Here is a 22,192-nt window from a genome sequence, read left to right as displayed (position 1 = left end):
TACTCCTAATATTAGGAGGCAGGTTCCAAAAAACTATCCTAACTAACCTATCCTGTAACTTTTTGGAAGAACGCTTTATGTTCCTGTTCATATTGAATGCCCTTAATAAGGACTAACAGTACTTACCTACTTAATTAATTGAAATTACCACAACATTCAAGCATAATCCACGTAGGTAGCTAGTTACCAAACAAAATAAACTCGTCTAGTTCACAATTTATGAGAACTTGTAGGGTAGATGCAGCTAAAACTGCCCATGAAAGAATTACTAAGTACCTCCCAGATTTTTTTACATCACAACAGATTTATAGATCACAACATTTACAAACAGTTGAAAATACGAAACCATTGTATGCTTTACATTTTCTTTCAATCAGTTTCTATGAATAGCGGTATCTGTAGTTTTTCGCTGACAACAAACGGTGATTTAAAATATGTGTTAGTTTCACCACTCACACATAGATGGCGCTAGCGTATTTATATTAACTTAAACAACATTAACTTTTTCTTATGTTACAGAAAAAAAGATTTAGTAGTTAAATATCAATCTTTCAGAAATTTACTATTATCTCTTTTAGCGTTAGTTAAGTAGGTACCTGTCTTCAGAAATCTTAGCTACCTTTAAGGGTAGCCCAGACTGAACGAAGGGGCTTTCAAGACCACTAATCAACATAATTAGGCATTTTACCATTATATACCTAGCTAAGTATGTAAAGTTTTAGTTCCAAGCACTGTATCAGTTAGTTACGGTGAGTGAGCTTGGTTTGACCGGCGGCGGCAGAAGAGCGAGTCGATAACCTGCAGAGGAGATGGTGTGAGCGCCTGCGTGTGACGTCCCACCGGCGGCCTTAACTTGGACGCATTCCTTAGGATTCGCACGCGCGCCACACTTTCATTTTTTTTAGCATTACATATTTTTTTAATAAAAAATTAGGGACCTTATTTAATAAAACTCATTTTTGTATCAAAGACATTCATTTGGGTAGTATTTGGCCATAATATTTTTGAAATATAGCAACGTAACATCGTGACTCGAATCCAGTTTCTACCGCCTCTCACGGATTTAAAATTCCTAAACACAGATGGCAGCACTGAAAATATTTGACATTCCTTGCATTCCGATCGTAGTGGGCTCGGCTCAAATGTCAAACGCGATTATTTCGTCAACAGAGTCGCCGTGCGATAGTTGGATTTAATAAAATAATAACAAATAGTGTGTACGCAGTGTTTTTTTAAATGTGGACAATGTTTAACACATGCTAGTTAACTATGTTACGACGTTTATAAATTTAAAAGTATAGTTAGTGTTACGCGGGCGCCTGGTTGTGAAGTTATCGCGTTTGATATTGATTTTTTTTTGTTATTCGCCGGTTTTCACAACATTGTTATCAAGTTGTGGTTGCTTGTAAGGACGGACGATAATATAGCTCTTGCTAATGTAATTCAAGTAAATAAGTGTTGGACTGCTTCGCAATATTTTGATTTTTCAAATTAAGATTGTCAATTGTTTACGTGCAAGTTTAGTGTGAATTTTTGGTAAGTTTGCTTTACTTACTACATAACTAGTTACAATGTTTATTTTGAAATCCTCATGGATGACATTACCTACTTATACTGCCTTACCCTACCTTTCCCCGAAAAATATGGTAGGCATGTTTATTTTCTTTTATACCTAATTATTATTAAGTTTTCATCATGATGTGGGAGACTAATGTCTAAGTAATGGCTATGACATGACTACTTACAGCAAAAGTGTGCGATTGTTGGCTAATGATGATGATAACGCCTACTTATAGATGATAAAAAAATATTATGGAACATCTAAGTACATAGCTAGGTACCTAATAGGTCGGTATTTTCGCTAACAACCAAACTCAACACCAAGTGGAACGACCGCCAAATTCCTCAACACTTTGCTACAATAATGGACCGACTTACCGGTTCAACTATACGAGAGAACGAAGGTAGGTAGGTATGAGCAAAAAATTTGGCCGCTACATGTGGCGATGGCGGGCTTACATTGCGCTGAGGTAAAAGGTAACGTTTCGAGCATCTTGCGCACATACGTATAATGGCGAGGAATGCGGTCGCAACGCTCCGCGGCCGAGGGTCACTCTATACTGACAAAAAACTAACAAATGAGAACAGTCGTGCAATCGGCACGATTAACAACGAGATAGAGTCGTGGCTCGCGCAGCTTTCCGAAACTTCGCTTTTTGTCGTATAGACTGACCCCATGTTAACACGTGCACGATACAAGATACACAAGCACAGTGATAAGTCGATAGTATTCGTATGTGCCAAACGGCGTGATAAGGGTTAACCCGCGTTCGTAGACGATTGAGCCAATGTGACCTCCGCTTTTTGTGACATCTATGAGGTTACTTCAGGCCATGTTATTGCGGTGAATGGTTGTAGGTATTCAGAGTTATTTTCAATAGAAGACATTGAATATTGTAGCTACATTTGATTTTATACATAGAACGTCTCTATATTATGGATGTAAAATATAAGGAAGAACGTATCATAAACGCTCCAGCTGATATGGTTAGCAAAGGGCAGAATTCGAAACTAGAAATATTACGGAAAAATATCGGTGGTTCCAAAAAGTTCATAACAATTACTTTGACACCATAATTACTTCAAATAATTGACCTACAATATATCTATGTATCACTAAATGCCGTTTATAATAAATAGTACTTACCTACCAACAGAATTTACAGAAATTATAGAGTCACCCAACAAGAAACATAAAAAATATATTTAACTAATCAATATTCCGACGCATGAATTCAGGACAAAATTTGAGTCTACCTCTCCGTACAATAGTTTTGAATGCACCGCGGCTAATCAAAACTAATTAAAGATCCAAAATCTAGTGAAAGCTGCACACTCAACTCAACTGCATTCAACAAGAATCCAATTTACGAGCGAGCAAACAAAGCGACGATCCCCACATAATGCAACCCTCTGTAAAATGCAGGAGGGCCACTCCAGCTAACAAAAACCGAAGTTTCCGAGCATTGCTGAGCTAACCGCAACTCTATCTCGTTGCATAAAACGTACCGATTCCATGACTTGTTCGGTTCGAACGTGTTTTGCAAAGCTAGAGTACTCAACAGACGCTTTCGGCATCGGCACATCTGCTGGTTCCCTCGCCCCCCGCCCCCCTCACACCACGTGCGCAGGCGCAGCAGGGGTAGCGACTACCGCTCTAAACACAGGCACCCCAAATGCGGGCATTCCTTCAATCAATAAACTCCCAACCCTAAGTCAGTGACGAAAGGGATCAAAATGCGGAGTAAGAAGATGGAGCTGAAATAAATTATTATTTTTAAACTAAAGGAATGTCAAGGTTCAAGCATGTGGCTTTCGTCCTGAAGATCTTCGCAGGTGATAACGATTTACTTGCAGCAGGCATGTTGCTTCTTGTGCCGAAGCTTTCGTTTCACGTCACAAACCCTCACTCAAACAACTGTCGGTTTCTAGATACCCCTTTATGTCCTGCGGTGTATTTACAGTAGCTACACTCAAGAGTACTATGTTATTGAAACGCTATATTTTGCATTAAATATGTAGATTAGATAGTTAGATACCTTATCACTAAAGTAAATGTTACTTTTTGCTAACATAAAAAAAAAACGCCGCTACCGTTGATATTAAGTAAGCAACTTAGCATCCGTTCATGGAAAATTATTGGGCTTTCGGCATCAGAGGCGATGGTAGTTTATGAGGTAAAATATTTTGAAAGAAAGAGTTCAGTTAATCACCGCCTTCTGTTTACAAAACTGCGTCAATTTAAATACTCGTTTATGTCACGAAGGGCAGGTGCCCATGCACCTGGCGTTTTTGCTATTCTTCTTTTATTTTCGATTCTTTGATAATGAAGACGTCGTCGGCCATTCTCAAAATCTCCTGTTTTCATTGTTCCATAGAATCTGATACCGTAGCAGCTAATTAGTTAAGTTGTTTACATCTCATCATTGAAAGTTCCTAATATATTTTTTACTTACATACAAACAATCATCATTAACATTCATTCATTTTACTTGAATCGCTATGTCAATTTCAGACTTACCATACATAGGTACATATAAAGATGTACTTATCAATTATATTCCCATTTAAACCCTTTCCGATTAAAACCACAACATTCCAAACTTTTATTACGAGCCTATTATAATATTCTACGTGATCATCACAATATGTATCGAATTACGTCGTTTTTGTTGCGAGTGTCTTGACCGGCATACCAGAGAGACTCGTGACTCCGCCTACGGGCAGTCAAATTCTATTGTGACGAACTTACCAAATACCTGCATGCCTAGCACGGGGCAAGAGACGTTCACGTCAAGACGTGACAAAAGTTTGACGTCGCGCTCTCTCTCGAAGCCGCGCGATGTGAAAGAGCGCGACGCAAAACTTTGGTCTCGTTTTGGCGTGCGCGTCTTGCGCCCCGTGCTAGGCCTTCTGATTGCTCTCATCCGTGGACGTCACAGCTCGGCCCTTCATCAACGCCTCGTCTCTCACACTCATCCATGAGAACGCCCAAAAACATGTCCCCCTTTAAAAGTATAATGTCATGTCCCCTTCATACGTATTCGTGGAATTTGACGTCCATTATGCTCATCAAGATTCATCAGTGGGAGTTTTTGTTTGCTCGAAACATTCTTTCTATGAAACTCTTCTAAATAAATTTAGTTATGTTGCCGCTTTCCTAAAATTTGGTTATTTAATCGCTATTTTAGTTTCTACTCAAGTAAGGAGCTAATAAGGAGTCCATTTAATGGACTGATTAGTAATGATAATGCGCTTGTTATCCCAATTTGAATATAACAATACTGTCGTCGTCCCTTAATTTTGCATTTGTTTTGAAAATTCTAATTCACTAATTATCCGTATCTATGTTTGTTTCTACAGTGATAACCCAATGAATAGTCTAAACATAAAGAGGTTTATTGTTTACTTTATAGCCCTATCATCCAGCTATAAATCTGACCAGTCTCAATTAGGCCTCGCAGCAATCAATAAAACGCTTAACCAACAATTCGCGAGTAATGTATTGTGTAGTAGACGCATTAGGCGAGCTCGGTATGTGTTGCTAATAATGCGGCCCGTTGGCCGACATCCCGAGGTATGCGATGCTACGTTTCATTTCACAACTCTTTGTTTGATGCTCTGTGCTCTCTTATATTTACACGTTTCAATACATATTGGCGCGCGTCTGTCCACCGTCTAGCCATTTACGTGCCACGCGGAATTTCCATCGGCATTCGGATGTCATGGCATCTCGGCTGCGACATTCGTTTTTCATGCCAACTATTTTTATTGGCCTAATAAGAAATAGTTTTTGAATGCTATGTTTGTGTCGGCTATTCTAATTTTGCGTGTTCTTGCGCAGGTAAAGATGGAGAAGGTGGAATCGGCGTTGGACGTGCTGTCTCGAGCGGCCACGATGGTGCAGCCCTGCCCCGCATACCCCAACAGTGATTCAGAGGGATTCGGTAAGTGTTCATCTCTCGTCTATTGTGAAACCATCTAGGTGGCGCCCAGAAATATGTGCGCAAACAATTAGCTGAGCTACTGGATTGCTGCGTGTAGTGTTGATGTCTATGATGTATGGCGGCCAAGTGGGCGGGTTACATTCCAGATTCCACAGTATATTGTAAAAGTAGACACCTGCTGTGAGAAACTTCACATAGGTACGGAACGCTACCACAATGCTAGTCATAATAATAAGTTTAGAATGTTTTGTAAACTTCACACTTCGGTTTCGGTCGAGATCTCGAGATAGATGACAGGGTCTCAGAGTGGCTTTCACCCCTTGGGTAACAATGTTCTATTTGGTAATGCTTTTAGTTATACCTAGTTAGCAGCCCAGGAACAATACGACGTTGACGAGACGTTTAGTAGGACGTTCCAATCAATCGATCAATGAAAGAACACAAAGTACGGAAACAATAACAATTGTACCAGATCAATTGAAGCAGCCAGTAGACACAATGGTGGTGCGGTGATTGTGCCTAGTGGCGGCCCGGCCGGCAGTGAGCGGCGGCGAGCCTCCTCGCGCCATCGGAATGTGACCGTCACACCACACATTTTTACCAGTTTTTTACTCACTTGTAGATCCGGGTTACGCAGGGTTGCGATTGTTGCGAATAGCTATCAAGCGGAGAATAAATTAATGTCGCCACGAGTCGAGAATAATTATTGCAATCAAGGCGGTGTTTTCTCTAGAGAATAGCTTGACAATGGCTCGGCTGAGACTCGTGAGAAGGAAGAGTTGTTTGTGAGTGAGTGGCGGTGTGAGAGCCGCAGCTTGGAGGTAGAACCCGCCCGGATCCTAACTCATTTTCGCCGACCTACTAACAGCACCGGCGCCCGCGCAAGCCTAGCCTCTTCATGTGGTTAGCGCAAGAAGCAGTCACCACATGCGTCTTCTTTTTAACTGTCAGAATACAACATAATTATCTACATGCACACACTCGATTAATTCGTCAAGAATTTAAATTAATGGCCAATAAAACGGGCCCGTGTAAAACAATTGCGACATCAAATTCTTTGACCAAAAAAACTAGCAGAAACCAATTTCACGTATGCTGCGACTATCAGCGGCGTGTGCACTAATCAACATACAATCACGCGATGTGTTCGCTAAGCGTTTGCTTATTGGCTGTTTACAAACAATAGTGTGTGTGCAAGTAGGTAATGTAATTATGCAATGAGATGTCAGCAGGCACTCACTTTCGTTGGTCTCTGGGCTGCGTGCATCGCCGCTGCGTGCGCCCGCCCGCTCCAGCGAACCACACCAGTGAAAGCGTTCAGGAATTTCGACCAGCCACTACTACTCTCTAGTCTCTACCACGTAAGAGTTTGAATTCCGAACGAGTAGCGTCTATCCTTTGCGGGTTGGTTTCATAAGCATGCAAGTAGGGCTATATCACTAAGTCATTAACATTATGTATATATATTATCACGGACCTTCGGGAGCTCATTGCCTGAAATAGTTATTGAAAAGATTAAACAAATTGCCACGGTCCCAGAGATTTTCGACAGCACTAGGAACATAGCAGTACATACTAACTACCTGGAATGTTCACAGCTCTCTAGACATGCAATACCTACTCAATACTCTGCATACCGTGGTAATCATTGAATAAAATTGAGATTTATTGCCGATGATAATTGAGGTGAATATGCTTTGCGCATGTGTATCCGGAACGCAGAGGCGGTTGTTACGGTTTCGAAAAGAATGCAGAATGTGGGTTGAACGTTGACTACAGTTACCTACGGACTACGGGCTACCTCGCCGGCTCGCTAGACTCGCCGTATGCGATTTATCACCTCTATTATTGCTATTGTTATTAAATTGTCGCTACCAATTTGGTAAAGATAAAATTCCATTCTGTTGGAATGTCAATAAATGGATGTCTTATCGATGCTTTATCGGAATTCGGTCAATTGCTCCTACAATGTAATTAAAAATAGTACACGAACTCAGATTGGCAGGGTTTATGAATAACTTATATAATTACATAATATTATGTAAAGCCTGATTATAACGTTATTTGAATGTGCTCTAAATAATTCAAACCTTAATCATTTATGTAAGTGCTTATACCTCAACCTCAAATAATCTTATGTCTTTGTCTAGACTAAATAGTTTTTTTTTACTACTTCACCATCGAATTTTCATTTCATTTTTTTATTTTTATTTATTCAAGAACCATATACATGATTGTATGTGAATATACCTATAAAATAAAATAATAGTTATTTTATGGTTAAGAATTCAATCTATAAGTAGACACTAGAGATTAGACAGATTGATCAACTTGTAATCCAATATATTCGCTAATTGACCAATCACTGCCGCGCTTTCCAATTATGTTAGAGATAAGGATTCCAAGAAGCTCGCTTCACCACACACTACAGACAAAGCGAGTGAGGAATCTGAACGAAACCAGAAGAGGGAGGAAGTGAAAGATAGCTCGGTCCATGTATACTTAAGTACTTATAGGGTTTCCATACTTTTCAAAGCCTTCGGAACTGGAATTCCATAGACGGCCGAAGGGTTTTCAAATTGAGGACCAAAAACTTTCAACACATACACTTAACTACTAATGTCATAAAGGCACTTTACAAAGGAAAAAGACCTATGCCGGCGATCGTCATCATCATTAATAAGGGTTTGATTTGAAAACCATTTCTGATTTCTGATACTGACATCGATCGATGTCGCGCCTACTGAATCTACTGTAATAAAGTCATCATGTAGAATTTCTAATGCCAAGCGGATTCAATTTCGTTGGCAGTGAGAGTGCGGGCAGCTATTCGAGTTATGCGGCCGTTGTAGCATTGTCAGTTGTAGCCATCACTGACCGTCAGTCGATACCACATTACCACATGGGCATGGGTATCACTTGTGGGCCTTGTGGCATAGTATCACTGGTTTCAATGTCTATCATAACATTCATTGTATGAAGTTTGAATAAAAAGTGCTGTAGAACGGGTGATGATTGATGATCTAAGATATTCCTAGAATTCTGGGGAATTGAAGAACTACCTATAGATATGTATGATTGATTTCAAGAATATTTATTTGTAGAAATTGTCGAAACTCTTAATTCAATATCAATTGCAGGTATCTGAAATCAATCTGCAAATAGCCCTTATTAAACATTTATCAGGCTTGCAAATTCAATATTTTTAAATAATTACACCAACTACTTACACTTTGAATGAGTCTTTCAATGCCACCATTATTATAATTGTCATAGAAAATTCACATGAATACAATGTTTCTCGACATTGCATTCTCAGGGTTACAATTTATAAAAAAAAACTATGCAGCGGATGATAATTATTCACATTGTATTGCTTAGAAATACATCCATGCGTGTTTGCAACATGTTCAAAAGAATATGTTCGACAGATGCGTGCTTGTTGCACAATGGCTCAAAGGGCGAGGATTCAGAGACTCATCCGTCACTATATCACATTCCGCACTCAATCCGCCTGTCCTCCACTGTCCGAGCATCCACGACAGAATGCCAGGAACGCGCTTATCGTGAAAACATAACGCACTCACGCGCACTAACCACATGTTAAGCGTAATCTCCACGATTTACAGTCTAGGAATTCTGAGCCGTTAAACAAATTACCTTCAATATAAATTGAACTACAAATACGAAACGCCCTTGAATACCGAACTGATGACATTGTCCGAAAGAATGCGGCTTAAACATTTCAACACATTTCAATTGAAAATAAGCGCGGCATGTTCTTGAATCTAGACGTTCATACAGATCCGGAACCGTCCGTGTATCCGAGATATCTCGCTTGTTACTGCGTATGAGCATTTGGAATGTTAATTTAATATCCGTTGAAGGAATTTGTCTAATATTCTCAAAGTATTGCTCTCGCTCGGTTTCCCAGACAAAGCGTTTATCACATCTTCACACATGCCGGGATGTTTACAACTTGTTTACGATTGTAAACTCCATGTGCTCAGTGCCCACAACTCATTAATGTCAAACATGGTGTAGCTATGTCCCTGATATTCGTATCAGTTTGAACTGGAGTACCTACTGAACTCAGGTGACGATAAAGTTATATTTAAGGTATGCACGGTATTCCGGACTGAATCAGGGTATGGTTTCCTAACGGCTATATTATCTGTGTTGTGACGTCAAACGGGATATACCTATCCCACGTCAAACGAATGCCGTTTGACTATGCTGTCTTGATTAATCATCGTTGGAGTATTCAGTTCCAGTAAAGTATTCAGTCAGCTTCACACGAGACTCCTTGTCTTGCTAAGGTAGTAGAGTAAAGTGCAGTATTTCGTAAGATAACACTAAGAGGTAGCTATGAATTATGATATTTTATGTAGAACATCCAACCCATAACGCCTTTCGAACTAACGACTTAAAAATATTTGGAGCATTCCACTATTATTAATTTAACAATTTATCATTCCTACAATAGCTTGTCAACCGTGTCATCAAATGGAAATGGGTTTAAATATTTATTGTGGTCGTTAAAATATATTATGTTCGGTTTTCATTCTGGCATTCCATCGGTCGAGTTTTTATGAGTGATGTCATAATTAGGAGTCTTTATCATTTGGAACCAAACTCATCCACATAAGGGGTTCGCATCGTCCGACAGTCAAGTCGACTCTATAAAGCGTGTCAGGGCTATCACGTATGAGTCGTATGACGTACGTGGTGCTATTCTGTTGCTGCAATCATTGCTATCTATTGCGGATAGTCACCATCGTTCATCAATAATAGTGGACAATGGGCAGTGCCTAATTGGGTTTCCTCTGTCATGGTCACAAGAGCGATTATCCTTGAAGTCCTTACTAACTATGTCCAATTTAGTTTGAAACGTTTGTCGATTGGGAACCACGATGAACAAACCATGTTTCATCTGCTGTGCGATTCTTGTTGCCTGCACTTAAGCCACGGATCCATCTACAACGGCTGACGGCTCTGCACTCTGCCAGCCTCGGCCAAGCCATCAATTTGACAATTACGATTTCGTGCATCATGCAACCGATGCTATCTGTGAAACGAGCATTAATTCAATACAGTTTCGTGTGGTGCTAGAGCTGGATGATAATTTATACAATTAAGTGGAGACCTGACACGAAGATGGCGAAGTGCACATTACGCAACGGAGCGTAGTGGTATGGTTCTCCGCCCGTCATGCTCCAGCTCAACGTATGGAACGTGGAATTAAAAATTCCCGTAACAATAAGTACGAAGAAAAGAGATTGTTGCCCTCTGTCCGTGACTGACCTTTAGCTTTGGATTCCGCGATGGTTTGATTGAATTTTGCTGGCAAAGTTATCTGCTTTGATAATTTTCAGTTCCTTACATCAGAATATTGCCAAAACAACACATATATGGATGGCAATGTTTAATAAACAGCATTTTACATACCGAAACGGTCACAAAATTGTCAGATACTTTCCTAAACTAAAATCTACATATTAATATAATATCTACTGTAGTAGATAACCGGTTACTTTTGGATTTATTGTGAAATGCATGTAAAGGTCCTTCATCCATGCTTCAAATGATCGAAGGCTTCATGTAACCTTCAAATAAAATATTTTTTTATAGAAATACAGCATAATTTGAATTGACTTTGCTCAAAACTCTCAAAATCTAGCAAAACATATACTAAGTCTATGAGCAAAACCATGCTGTTGCTTGTTTTCTGATTAAAAAAAATTCCAGGATTTCCAGGACAAGGCCATATTTTTTGTTCATAAGGTTCATTTTTCCAGTCTCCTTTGCCGGTGACTCCCTCTTTCCAAAGACCCTGGAACTGTAGCACACTAAGCTGATTCATATTTCGGTTGCTCAAAACAGATGGCGTTGCTTTGCTTTCCTCTTATTACTTTTTTTTTGGAAAAGTTATCCTTCTTTCCCGGAAGATGTCGTCATAGGTTTTGAATTTGAATTGGATCAAATCAAAGTTACTTATCAATAACATATAGGTAATCATTTGTAATTTTATTAGTGTTTTTAAGTAACTCACTGTAGGGTTAAAACATTATTCAGTATATTACAGTTTACCTTACCATGCTAAAAACTTTAAATAATACTACCTACAATATGCTAAAAAAACCATATCTAACATCAAGCACATAGTTGGAATCGTTGGAATGCGGAAAGGCTTATTTCCTGAACTTTCCCCGCGACGCCGGCCTTCCGCCATAGTGTTGTTTACCAACACACCGACACCACCGCGCACCGGCCCACATCGCCTCGCCTCGTGTGTTGTAAACTGATACTGTTGTCAGAGGGCCAAGTGTAGGTTGTTTTTAATCTATCGAGAAGTGAACATAGGGTAGATGGCTTAGAAAAGTAATGTGTTCCTTGGTGGCAACTCTGCCGTGACAAAAAATTTAGTTGCCACTACTTACTCGAACGGAGTAAAAACTCGACTTCCCATGCAGTACCCACAGTTTACTGGTATATCCCTTTGAAGTTACTTTTACTTGGTTTTCCAAATAACGCTGCTGTTTGTCTTATAATTATGATCACACTTTTCGGATCATAATGTAAAACTTGAATGTGCGAGTATTGATTTTCGTCTTTTCTAAATTCTACGGTATGAAACATAATATGACGTACCTCAGTAATAATTACGTACAAACATAAGGCACTCAGCACATGAGCCCACCAAACTTATAATTACACAAATCATTATTCTTGGAGGAAGAGAACAATAAATAAACAATTTGTGTGTCGGAAACATGCTACCGAGTATCGGCGTTCGTGCGCCTAACCACAGCCGTAGAATAATAACCACAGCCGTAGGCCCGAACATCGCTGTAAATACGAAACCAATTTATTATTCCGAGGCAAAACAGCGGATATTTGATTTGGACCCCCGGGTTATGGAAGCGGCTACTGGAATGAACGATGAACGCACGTCGCACAATGCGCGTTGCAAAGCAATTTCGCATGAATTAGAATATAATATTCAATAAGCTACGCTAGCTGGAGATTTACTCGAGTCTCCTCAGTTCAATACAGAGGAATTAAATAGATGCCTCCAGATATGCAGGCTAACCCCCTGGCCACAGCCAATTGCGGCGCGGCGTGCGGCGCGGCGAGCGGCGCGGCTAGCGGTGAGCGCCGAAAACAAACGCTAGACAACGTACGAAGTATGCCACAGCTAGCCGCGGCGCGAAATGCGGCGCGGCTAGCGGCGCGGGTTGACAGGCGCGGTGCGCGGCGGCGGCGGGCGGCGCGGTGTGCGAGCGAAACAAATGTACTAGAGAGTATCGAGGCGGCCACAGCTCAAAGCGGCGCGCGCGGCGGCATCAAGTGGACGGACTAGCCAACGCGCGACCAAAACAAATGTCGAGCTGTGGCATACCACCGCAATCCGCACCGCCCGCCGCCCCTCACGCCGCACCTCATCCCGCACCGCTGAAAGCTGTGGCTGGACCCTAAGGCCGTGGTGCCGTGGCCGTGGTAAGGTAATGATGCCGCCGCGCGCGCCGCTTTGAGCTGTGGCCGCCTCGATACTCTCTAGTACATTTGTTTCGCTCGCACACCGCGCCGCCCGCCGCCGCCGCGCACCGCGCCAGTCAACCCGCGCCTCTAGCCGCGCCGCATTTCGCGCCGCGGCTAGCTGTGGCATACTTCGTACGTTGTCTAGCGTTTGTTTTCGGCGCTCACCGCTAGCCGCGCCGCTCGCCGCGCCGCACGCCGCGCCGCAATTGGCTGTGGCCACGGGGTTAGACAGGACAATCCAGCACCTAAGAATCTAATCTAACCTCCAAAAAATATTTAACCGTCTTAATTTGACCGGTATGGCAGGACTGCTATCCAATATACCTATAACCTAGAAACTCGTCGAAGTAATTAGTCGTCAGCAGAATGGTTCTACCATAGAATAACAAATGGTGGTGGTGGTAGTAACTACCTCGGTATTCAAATTTCTATCAAAAGTCTATTGTTTGTTTAACTAATCTATTATAAATGCAATTATACATTTACTTCGTACAGCAAAACTCCTTTACTTCTAAAACATGATTTCAAACTTGCTCAGCATCAGCAACTTGTACCCGCCATACATGTTTGAAATTTAGCGTCATTGCAAACTGATCCTTATTACCATTTTACTTAGTTTCTAAATACCCATGGTCCCTCAAGTAATGTGCGTGCCAGTAAACATCCCCTAAAGCGGCGGCCATGCTGCTTCAACGGATGTGCACCCTCCGGCTAACAACTATTTTAATTTGGAACCACCGGATTACACCTATTGGCTCGTTCCAATTTCAAATCATAATATTTTAAAATTCGAATGAGCGCCAATTTACACAAAAGCTTGAGGGCGCGCAAGCTTGTTTATGATTTTTAACTTTTGGTTTACTTAATTGGCATGAAGTCAGAGAATTGGGTGAATTTGTAAAATCGCTAGACTAAACACCAATGCTTAGTTTGATTATAGTGCTACTACTTAGGTTGGTATTTTATTTCAAAATTATACTTAGACCCAAATTTGAATAATTTTGTTTTAATGACCGCACTTAGGTGAATGGATATAAGAACTAGTTTCATACACCGATACCAGAGGTGATCTCTATAAGTCTGCAACTAATCAAGATTGTAAATAGAGCTAGGCATGATAATAATGATCTAATAGAATAAAAAAACGATCTTATTCATAGGCCATACAGCATCAAAGATAATGATTATAAAAACCTCAACTTCAAAGCATACCTGTTTCTCTCCCGTCGACTAGCGGGGAACAACCAAAGAATACAGACGAAGAAAGTTTATTAATTATTTCATCGTCGTTCCATTAACGCTCGGCGAAACCTCCAGACTTAATTAAAGTACGGCGCCAAACTCTACCTGTTGTCGGCTGCCTTTTGCCGGTCTATTAGACAATAAAAACTAATGCCTATAAGGCTCTACGGAGCGGCGATCTTCTCACAGCCTCCCCGCTCACCCCGCACCTCACTCCCCAAAATAAAAGACAACCTTCCAAGGATACAACCACCGTAATTTTAAATTCAATGCACCGACCACTGCAGCGTTCAAACTGCAATCTTAGTAATACAGCCTTAGAACCGAAATCAGGATTCGAAGACGTAGCATCAAGATTTAGTACCAAAGACAAAGGATGAAGACTCTAAGGTTAATAGGGTTATGGTTGAGGATGGCTTGGCGGCGGGTAATGGCTGGGAGGCTGCCCGGGTGAGGGGAGGGGGGTCCATTAATCCCCGCGCCCTGCGCTCACGCACTTTCATGAATGGACCGAACAGGTTGATGTATTCCATCTACAGGATGTTTCGCAGCATACGCTTGAAAATGCACTGATTTTGAAAAACATACAGATATTTCTTATCTCTATTCATTGTTTCTGTTAAGGATTCGAATTCAGTTCGGGTCCAATGGATAAGGTGATTTGGTATTCAAATTCATTTACTATTCTCCCAAATTACAATGCCGTTTTCTTTGTCAATAGTCTTTCAAATAGTGTCGAGTTCGCAATTCCTTTGTTCGACTCGGGTAAAGGTCAGCGATGAGCCAGACTGTGTCATATTTGTCACATCTTTGTCTCAACCTTCATCGAGGCGTTTGAAAAGGGTTCATTGTTCTGTCTCTTCCTTTTATTGTTTGTACTTAGTTGACTTTTCATCACGTTCATTATATTTAGTGCATATTTTTTAAGATTTCCGTTGAAGTCATTAGCGGTTTTGGCATCACCCTGTATCAGCAGGGTTCGAAGGAAGCGCCGCAACGTCCGGCCTCGTGGATGTAGCGTGATGATTCTTTTTTTTGCTCTCGGTTTGTTTTTTGTTCATCTCATTTATTTATTCCGATGTAATCTCTTCCAGTTCATTTTTTATTCAGTCTTCAGTGTTACCTGTGCGGGACGCCATCACTGCAGCTCCCGGATCGCTTAAATCAGTGCTATTTCCTACAAATGTGCTATTGGATTCTTAGTGTCTTTAATCCCTAGTGTATTATATCGGTGCGGTTCTTTGGATGAAGTGTTTCGCAGTGTAGTTGTTTGTGTCGGTGGCCTCTGGGCAGTGATGATGGAACTGGACCAGTACTTGTTCCTGCTAGCCACTGGGACCTCTCTTCGTAACCTTCAGTCGTCCATGGAGCCCCCGGAGTCTCCTAAGTTTAGTCTTCCGCTGTGGCAGCCCTGGCTAGCGTCCCCCGGCAAAGGTAATGGAACTTTTAGTACAGTGTAGAAGTTGGGATTATTGTCTAAGTTCTTGGTTGATATTTGACTTGTTTGTTGGAACTACTATTGGTGTTAGGTGTACCCGGGTATGTTATGTACCTTGTAAGTGTAGTTACAATATATAATATAATGTGTATGTCGGTGAACTTGGGTATAAGTTAAAAAATAAGTGGCTGCCGTTATAATATAATATATGCCGTTATATATATTATATTATCCAAACTAAAATTATAAATGCGAAAGTAACTGTGTCTGTCTGTCTGTTACTCTTTCACCCCAAAACTACTGAACGGATTTGAATGAAATTTGGTATACATATGGTCTAGACCCTGAGAAAGAACAAAGACTACTTTTTATCCCGAAATTCCCATGGGAAAACTTTTTAAGGCGAAGCGAAGCTCGCGGGTACAGCTAGTATTCATATAAGAATACTCTGATAATGATAAAGTTCGTGTTGTGTTTTAGCAGAGTTTCTTAGATTTAAATATAGCGATGATGAAAATAATTTAAAAAGTTTAAGAGAAACTTTAGTAGGCGCTCATTTTATAGGTCTAAGAAAATAATTACTTGAAATACTGGGTGCTCGATTCTAATTAAACTTTTCAACACACAACTTGTGGAATATTGAAAATAAAAGGTCTCATTAATTATTGATAAACATGAAAGCACTCAATCTTGATTAAGTATAATTATTTAATTTAGGTAGGTTCATAAGTACTGTTACGGTAAAAATCGGAATAGTCCTCAATGTAATAATAAGTAAAACTTGATAAAATATAATATTATGTACCTAAGTATGACCCAAAAAAATACCATTTTACATTCCACGTCTGAAACCTTATAAAACGGAGCTATATTGGTGTAGTGGTGAGTGACTGCTATGCCGAAGGTTCCAGGTTCGATCCACGGCCGGGACCGGGGATATTCGTTTAAAGATGCATATTTGTACTTTGGTCTTGTGTGTTAATAATATAAGTTAGTATAATAATATGTAGGTACCTACAATTAATAGTAGGTAAACTAGTAGGTAAAATAACTATAATTTATCTACAATCAACAGTCTGATACATACTCAAATAACAGGCTCTGCCTAGCTTAGGGTCCAATGGCCGTGTGTGTGATGTCCCCTGATTATTATGGTTATTATTATTATTCATTTGGATTGATCCTTGATCATAAATTAATCAGAAATCCAGGTATCTAGCTAGACCATCTTCTAATTTCACACATCACAATTGTCTTGCTTCTGCCACCTCTTAGCAAAACCATTCGACTAGTAACCTCATACTCATTCCCATCTTCTCTCTCTTTCCAGAGACCCCGAGCACGGCGTCCAGCGGCGAGTCGGAGGGAGACCGCACGCTGTCCCCGGAGGCGCCCCGGGCCAAGGAGCTGACGGGCAAGTGGAGGCGGGAGCGACGCGCGGCTCGGCTACCGGACTACCGGCCCAAGTAAGCAACTTCATACCTACTCAGGGGTCCCACACATTATACATGATACGACGTCGTGTCATAAAAACGTCTCCTTCCTACTAGCAGGTAGGATGTGGGATGGACAGAACGAGAGAGTGCCACGACGCGACGTCGTATCGTGCTTATGTGTGGCACCTCAGACCATGCTTGTATGGCATTTTTATAGATAGATAGATAGATAATTCTTTATTGCACACAAACACAGAAATTACACGAGGAAATACACAACATAGATGGTACAATTGGCGGCCTTATTACTAAGAGTAATTTCTTCCAGACTACCTCGGAGGAGAGAAATTATACATAAGAAAAAGGGGAGAGTGCAAAAAAATTACAAACATAACTTATACTTACAGGAAAATAATATTATAACACCTAATCTATACCTAGTAATAGGTAATATAAAATACATAAAACATACTTATATACTTGAATATATACATACTATTAAATATATAATAAATAAATATTATTCTGGCAAGGATAATATTTATTTATTATATATTTTATTTTTTTTATTTTTACTTTTATCGACGTAGATAAACTCTTCAATTGCACTCCGTGCCAATCACGTCGACATAGCGACTGACTGGCTTTTATTTTTACAACGGTGACAACCCTAATCTTAGTGTTTATAATTATAACCGACACACTAGAAGAAGCAGATCATATTCATAAAATTCAATGTTAATAAAGTAAAGTTGATACTTTAGCATGCATGCGACACTTTGGCATCCGTTTGATATAACTAATATTGCCTATAAAATAATATTATAAAACCTTTCAGAATGGACTTTCGATAAAAAAGTCAATTTCCCTTTCGGTCTTCAGCCCAATTTTCACCAACCCGAGGTCAAGGACAACCAACTAACCCAACTCACAATAACCTTACCTAACCCTCTCCTCGTTTGACAGGGAAAGCAAGATGGCGCTGCGGTCACAATCGTTCAACGAGCGTCGGACCGCGCCCGTGATGAGGGTGCAGCCCCACAGCGACGGAGAGGACCTGTCCGATGGCGTGGACGACGCGCCCGCCAACCTTTCTGTTAATGGAAAAGGTAATATACCTCTTTGATGCGGTGGGAAGGTAATTTACCTTGTGGGCAATAGGGAGCGATTGGGGAAATGAAATGAAAATATTATCGTACGTACTTACTGAAAAGTTACGTGATACATATACAAGTTTTGGTTAATTATGTTACTGATAGTGTAGGGTGTGAATTAAAATTAGCCGGTTTAACCTAAGATTTAACTTAAAGGGTAACAATAATAGATCCTTTTGTACTTGTAGACGGTGTAGGAAAAGCTGTATTGTACGTGAAGAGGGGCGGTTGGGGAAAATAGTGAAATATTATTCATAGTAAAAAGTCACGTGACTTTCAAGTTTTGTATTGAGACTAACATTATGGGTAGTGTTTTTACTTGTCTATAAAGGTAGTGTTACAACCTTATTGTTAGTCCTAAATAGAACTTTCATACTAAAAGTAACATTATTTCTTGTTTGCATTTTGCACAGTAGTTATTTCGGAGTAGTGGCTATTTACTTGTTTGGTTGCTTATGTAGTAAGTAAGTACTTCAGTTTGGAACTTTGATGTACCTACAGCTAGGTGGCGAGTGGCGAAGCAGTTTACTCAACACCCGTAGCACTGAAAACACTTTACACAACTGTAAACTTGTATTCCTGAACGCAAAGTCTGTATACTCAGAAACGTTGGTAGGTACCGGTACTAAACTAGGTCTGAAGTTACTTGTTCTTACAAATTCAGTTTCTGAACGACAAATCTAATTTCCAGACCGTACTCGTAACTTTGTTAGGTCTACTTTACAAACGGGTTTCCTTGACGAAAAGTGCTACTGAGTTGTGAACAAAATATCTACATAGAAATAGTAGGGGCTGTATACAGCAAAAGCCTACTTCAATGTTAAACGAAGTTAAGAGAAGCTTTTGAAAGACTTAATATATTTTCACGGAAGAATTATTTGACCATTATAAAGCCCAGACAACTTTTTATCTCGGAATCCCTACATTAAATCCTTTAAAAGCCAAACGATGCTGTCTTAGAAAAGCCATACGATGATAGATGCAGTCAGCCTCATTTTGTTTTTATTTGTGCGTTTTCTTAGGCTGTTTTTATAAGCATGCGGTTTTGATCTCGCACGCGGGATTGATCCGCACGCGTTCATACAAGTATTCATTCAAGAATATATGCACGCGAGACGCGGGAAAAAGGCGTGCCATCCCCATCCAGCATGCGTGATGAAATCCGCATGCTGTAAAAAACAGCCTTAGTGTGACTAGATAAAAAAGGGTAAAGCTACTTATCTAGCTGACCTTACCTACCTAAAAAATAAACATCTAACCATCTCTTTCTCCCACCACCAGCTCCGCCAGAGTACCCGGGGGTGCGACACGAGACTCCCATCGACATGCGTCTCCGGGCCCGCGCGCCGCCGCCGCGCCCGCCGCCGCCCTACTCGCGGCCCTCTGTCATCACGCGACAGGCTGATACTCCACCAGGTTAGTCTTTAACCCTCGACGGAAATGAGGGGTGTTATAATTATGTTTAACGTGTCTGTGTGGCTGTCTGTGGTAGCGTAACGTAGCTGCCCCGATTTTTTATTTGTATTTTTTGGGTCCTAATGTTACCCCGAGTGTTATAAGCCATAATTATGTAATCAAATTCGGCTGTTTTATTAACGACTTCTCATACATAGTACCTAGCTAAAGTATATTCAAACGGATAATTAAAGTTATATAGCAATTTATTCTAAAGAACCTTTGGGTGACTGGATATTAGATCAAATAGGGTTCAAATGCATTCATAGGTCCATATTGCGGATTGAAAGGCATCCATCATAAACAAACAGACTATTTTGCCTAGACTGTCTAAAAATCTTACCATACCCACCGTTTGTCCCCAGGATCCATGTCGATGTGTGACCCGGTGATCGACGAGCACTTCCGCCGCTCGCTCGGAGACGACTACATGACTCTATTCAACAAGAAGACCCTCCCCGAACCCGCCCCCGCCAGGCCCCCCACCGAGGACCGAGCCAGCAGCCCCATCCAGTTCAACACCGTCGACCCCCCCAAACCAGTCAAAATAGTCGCCATGGAAGTCGACGACGCCAGCATGTCAGTCGACGACCACTTCGCGAAAGCGCTCGGCGATACGTGGAAACAAATACAGACGTCAAGACTAAAAAACGAAGACAAGAAGCCGACGCAAGCCACCAAAACCGTCGTCGACGACCATTTCAGCAAGGCGTTGGGGGATACTTGGAAGAAAATACAAGCGTCGTCGCTCGACGCTAAAACCGAAGAGAAGGTAAAGGAGCCCACGAAAATTATCTCGAGGAGTGGAGTCGTTATATAATGAGGCACGATGGCTTTTACTGGTGAAGTTTTTATGGCCATGTAAATTTTACGGCCCGTCCTGGGACGCCGCTCCGAGTATCAATAAAATCCCACTTAATTTAGCATCATTTTCATTTGGAGTTGTGGCGTTTTGCAATGTTGAGACCAAGCTCTGGATCCATGACAGTTAGTTCTTTCTGGTTGCGTTGGATTCTCTTGTATGTTTAATGAATGTAGTCAATTAGTAGTCACCAATACACGTTGTAAGTTATTACCTCAGAATAAGCGCTTTTGCACAATACACTACATAGGTTAGTTAGAATTACTAGATATTTTATTGTTTAAACGATTGTTACTAACTAAATTCCTTGACTTGTTAAGCAGATCTTGTATACTATACTATTTAAAATGAATGTCGAATTATCTTTGTAATGAAATGGCGGTAATAATAAAAGATAATTCCTGGAAATATTAAACAATCTTTAACAAAATACATAATAGGTAGATATTTTATGTTCCTTATATAGTTGGTACTTATAATGCTTAAACGTATTTTATACTGAATTCCTTAAGAAGCCGAAAATGTAAATATTAATTTAAACCCTTACCTTAATTCATGAATGAGTTTTGACTATCGTGTTTCATCGAAATCGACAGCTGGCTGTCGTTATAAAAGCTAATAATTTTGGTACTTATGTGTATATGTTTGTAAATCATGAACGTATGTAGGTATTATAATATAATCCTTTTCCTATTTATGCACTGTAATTAAGATTAAATATTTAAGATTTACCTTAAGAAAATTAAATGAACACAGTCTTTGAAATGTTTTGTTGTTTTAGTTATAATTTTTAATGGCGACCAGTTGACACACCCCCAGTTAAAATAATATATGTTAGGTATTAGCTTTTAGCGATTTAAATAAATATGTATTTAGGTACGTGCAGATTGTAAAAAACATAGTAGTTATGCCGAAAAGGGGTGACTCAGGGTCTAGTTCTGAACATCATATTTGTAAGTGTAGTTTTTTTCAAGAATAGATTGATTTGCAAATTGACAAATAACGAGGTATTACTCACGTAATTATGTATATAAAATTGATTTTCCTCCTCCGATGCATTTACAGAGGTCAATCAGATTACACAGTTAGATTTCTTTCATCAGATACCATTAAATATTTACCAAAAAACTTAAATTTAGGTATAGACCATTACCACTTACCAGGCAGTGTCACACATTTTTTGAGAAGTTTATTTACCTACTTACATTTCCGTATCCGTTATTTTTCTATGTTATTATGATCTACGTACCTGTTTTCCATTATCACTCACATCACATTCATTTTTCGATAACTACTTACCCCCTTATTCATAGAAAAGTTACAATACGTTTTAACTAATAAACTGTTTTGTCCCTCTCTGTCAAAGAACAAATTGTTCTTTGTCGGAGAGCGACAAAACAGATTATTAGTTAAAACGTTCTGTAACTTCTCTATGAATAAGGGGGTTAGTGTTTTATCCTATGTGCCTTTTTCGTGTGAGACAGAGGGCGCTCGCATCGTCTTAAAAATTACGGAAGTGTACTGCTGAAGCACAGAATAATAACTAGTGCTGAAGT

At 40.2% G+C, this 22,192-nt stretch overlaps 1 protein-coding gene across 2 annotated transcripts; it reads left to right on the top strand.

Annotated features, from left to right (window-relative positions):
* The first annotated feature begins 1,126 nt into the window (after positions 1–1,126).
* Positions 1,127–21,401, top strand: LOC105391165. 2 transcript variants are annotated; one of them, XM_011562599.3, is made up of 6 exons: positions 1,127–1,536; positions 5,405–5,507; positions 17,060–17,195; positions 18,132–18,274; positions 19,601–19,735; positions 20,140–21,401. In XM_011562599.3, the coding sequence occupies exons 2-6, from the start codon at positions 5,411–5,413 to the stop codon at positions 20,592–20,594; spliced, it is 966 nt and encodes a 321-aa protein (XP_011560901.3). In that variant the 5' UTR covers positions 1,127–1,536; positions 5,405–5,410; the 3' UTR covers positions 20,595–21,401. The 2 variants fall into 2 exon arrangements, with proteins under 2 accessions (XP_011560901.3, XP_048485150.1); XM_048629193.1 differs by lacking the exons at positions 1,127–1,536; positions 5,405–5,507 and adding an exon at positions 15,564–15,725.
* The last annotated feature ends 791 nt before the right edge of the window (positions 21,402–22,192 follow it).

Source organism: Plutella xylostella, chromosome 22 (assembly GCF_932276165.1).
Source record: "Plutella xylostella chromosome 22, ilPluXylo3.1, whole genome shotgun sequence".
Classification (NCBI taxonomy): domain Eukaryota; kingdom Metazoa; phylum Arthropoda; class Insecta; order Lepidoptera; family Plutellidae; genus Plutella; species Plutella xylostella.
This window is presented reverse-complemented; position numbering and strand designations above follow the sequence as displayed.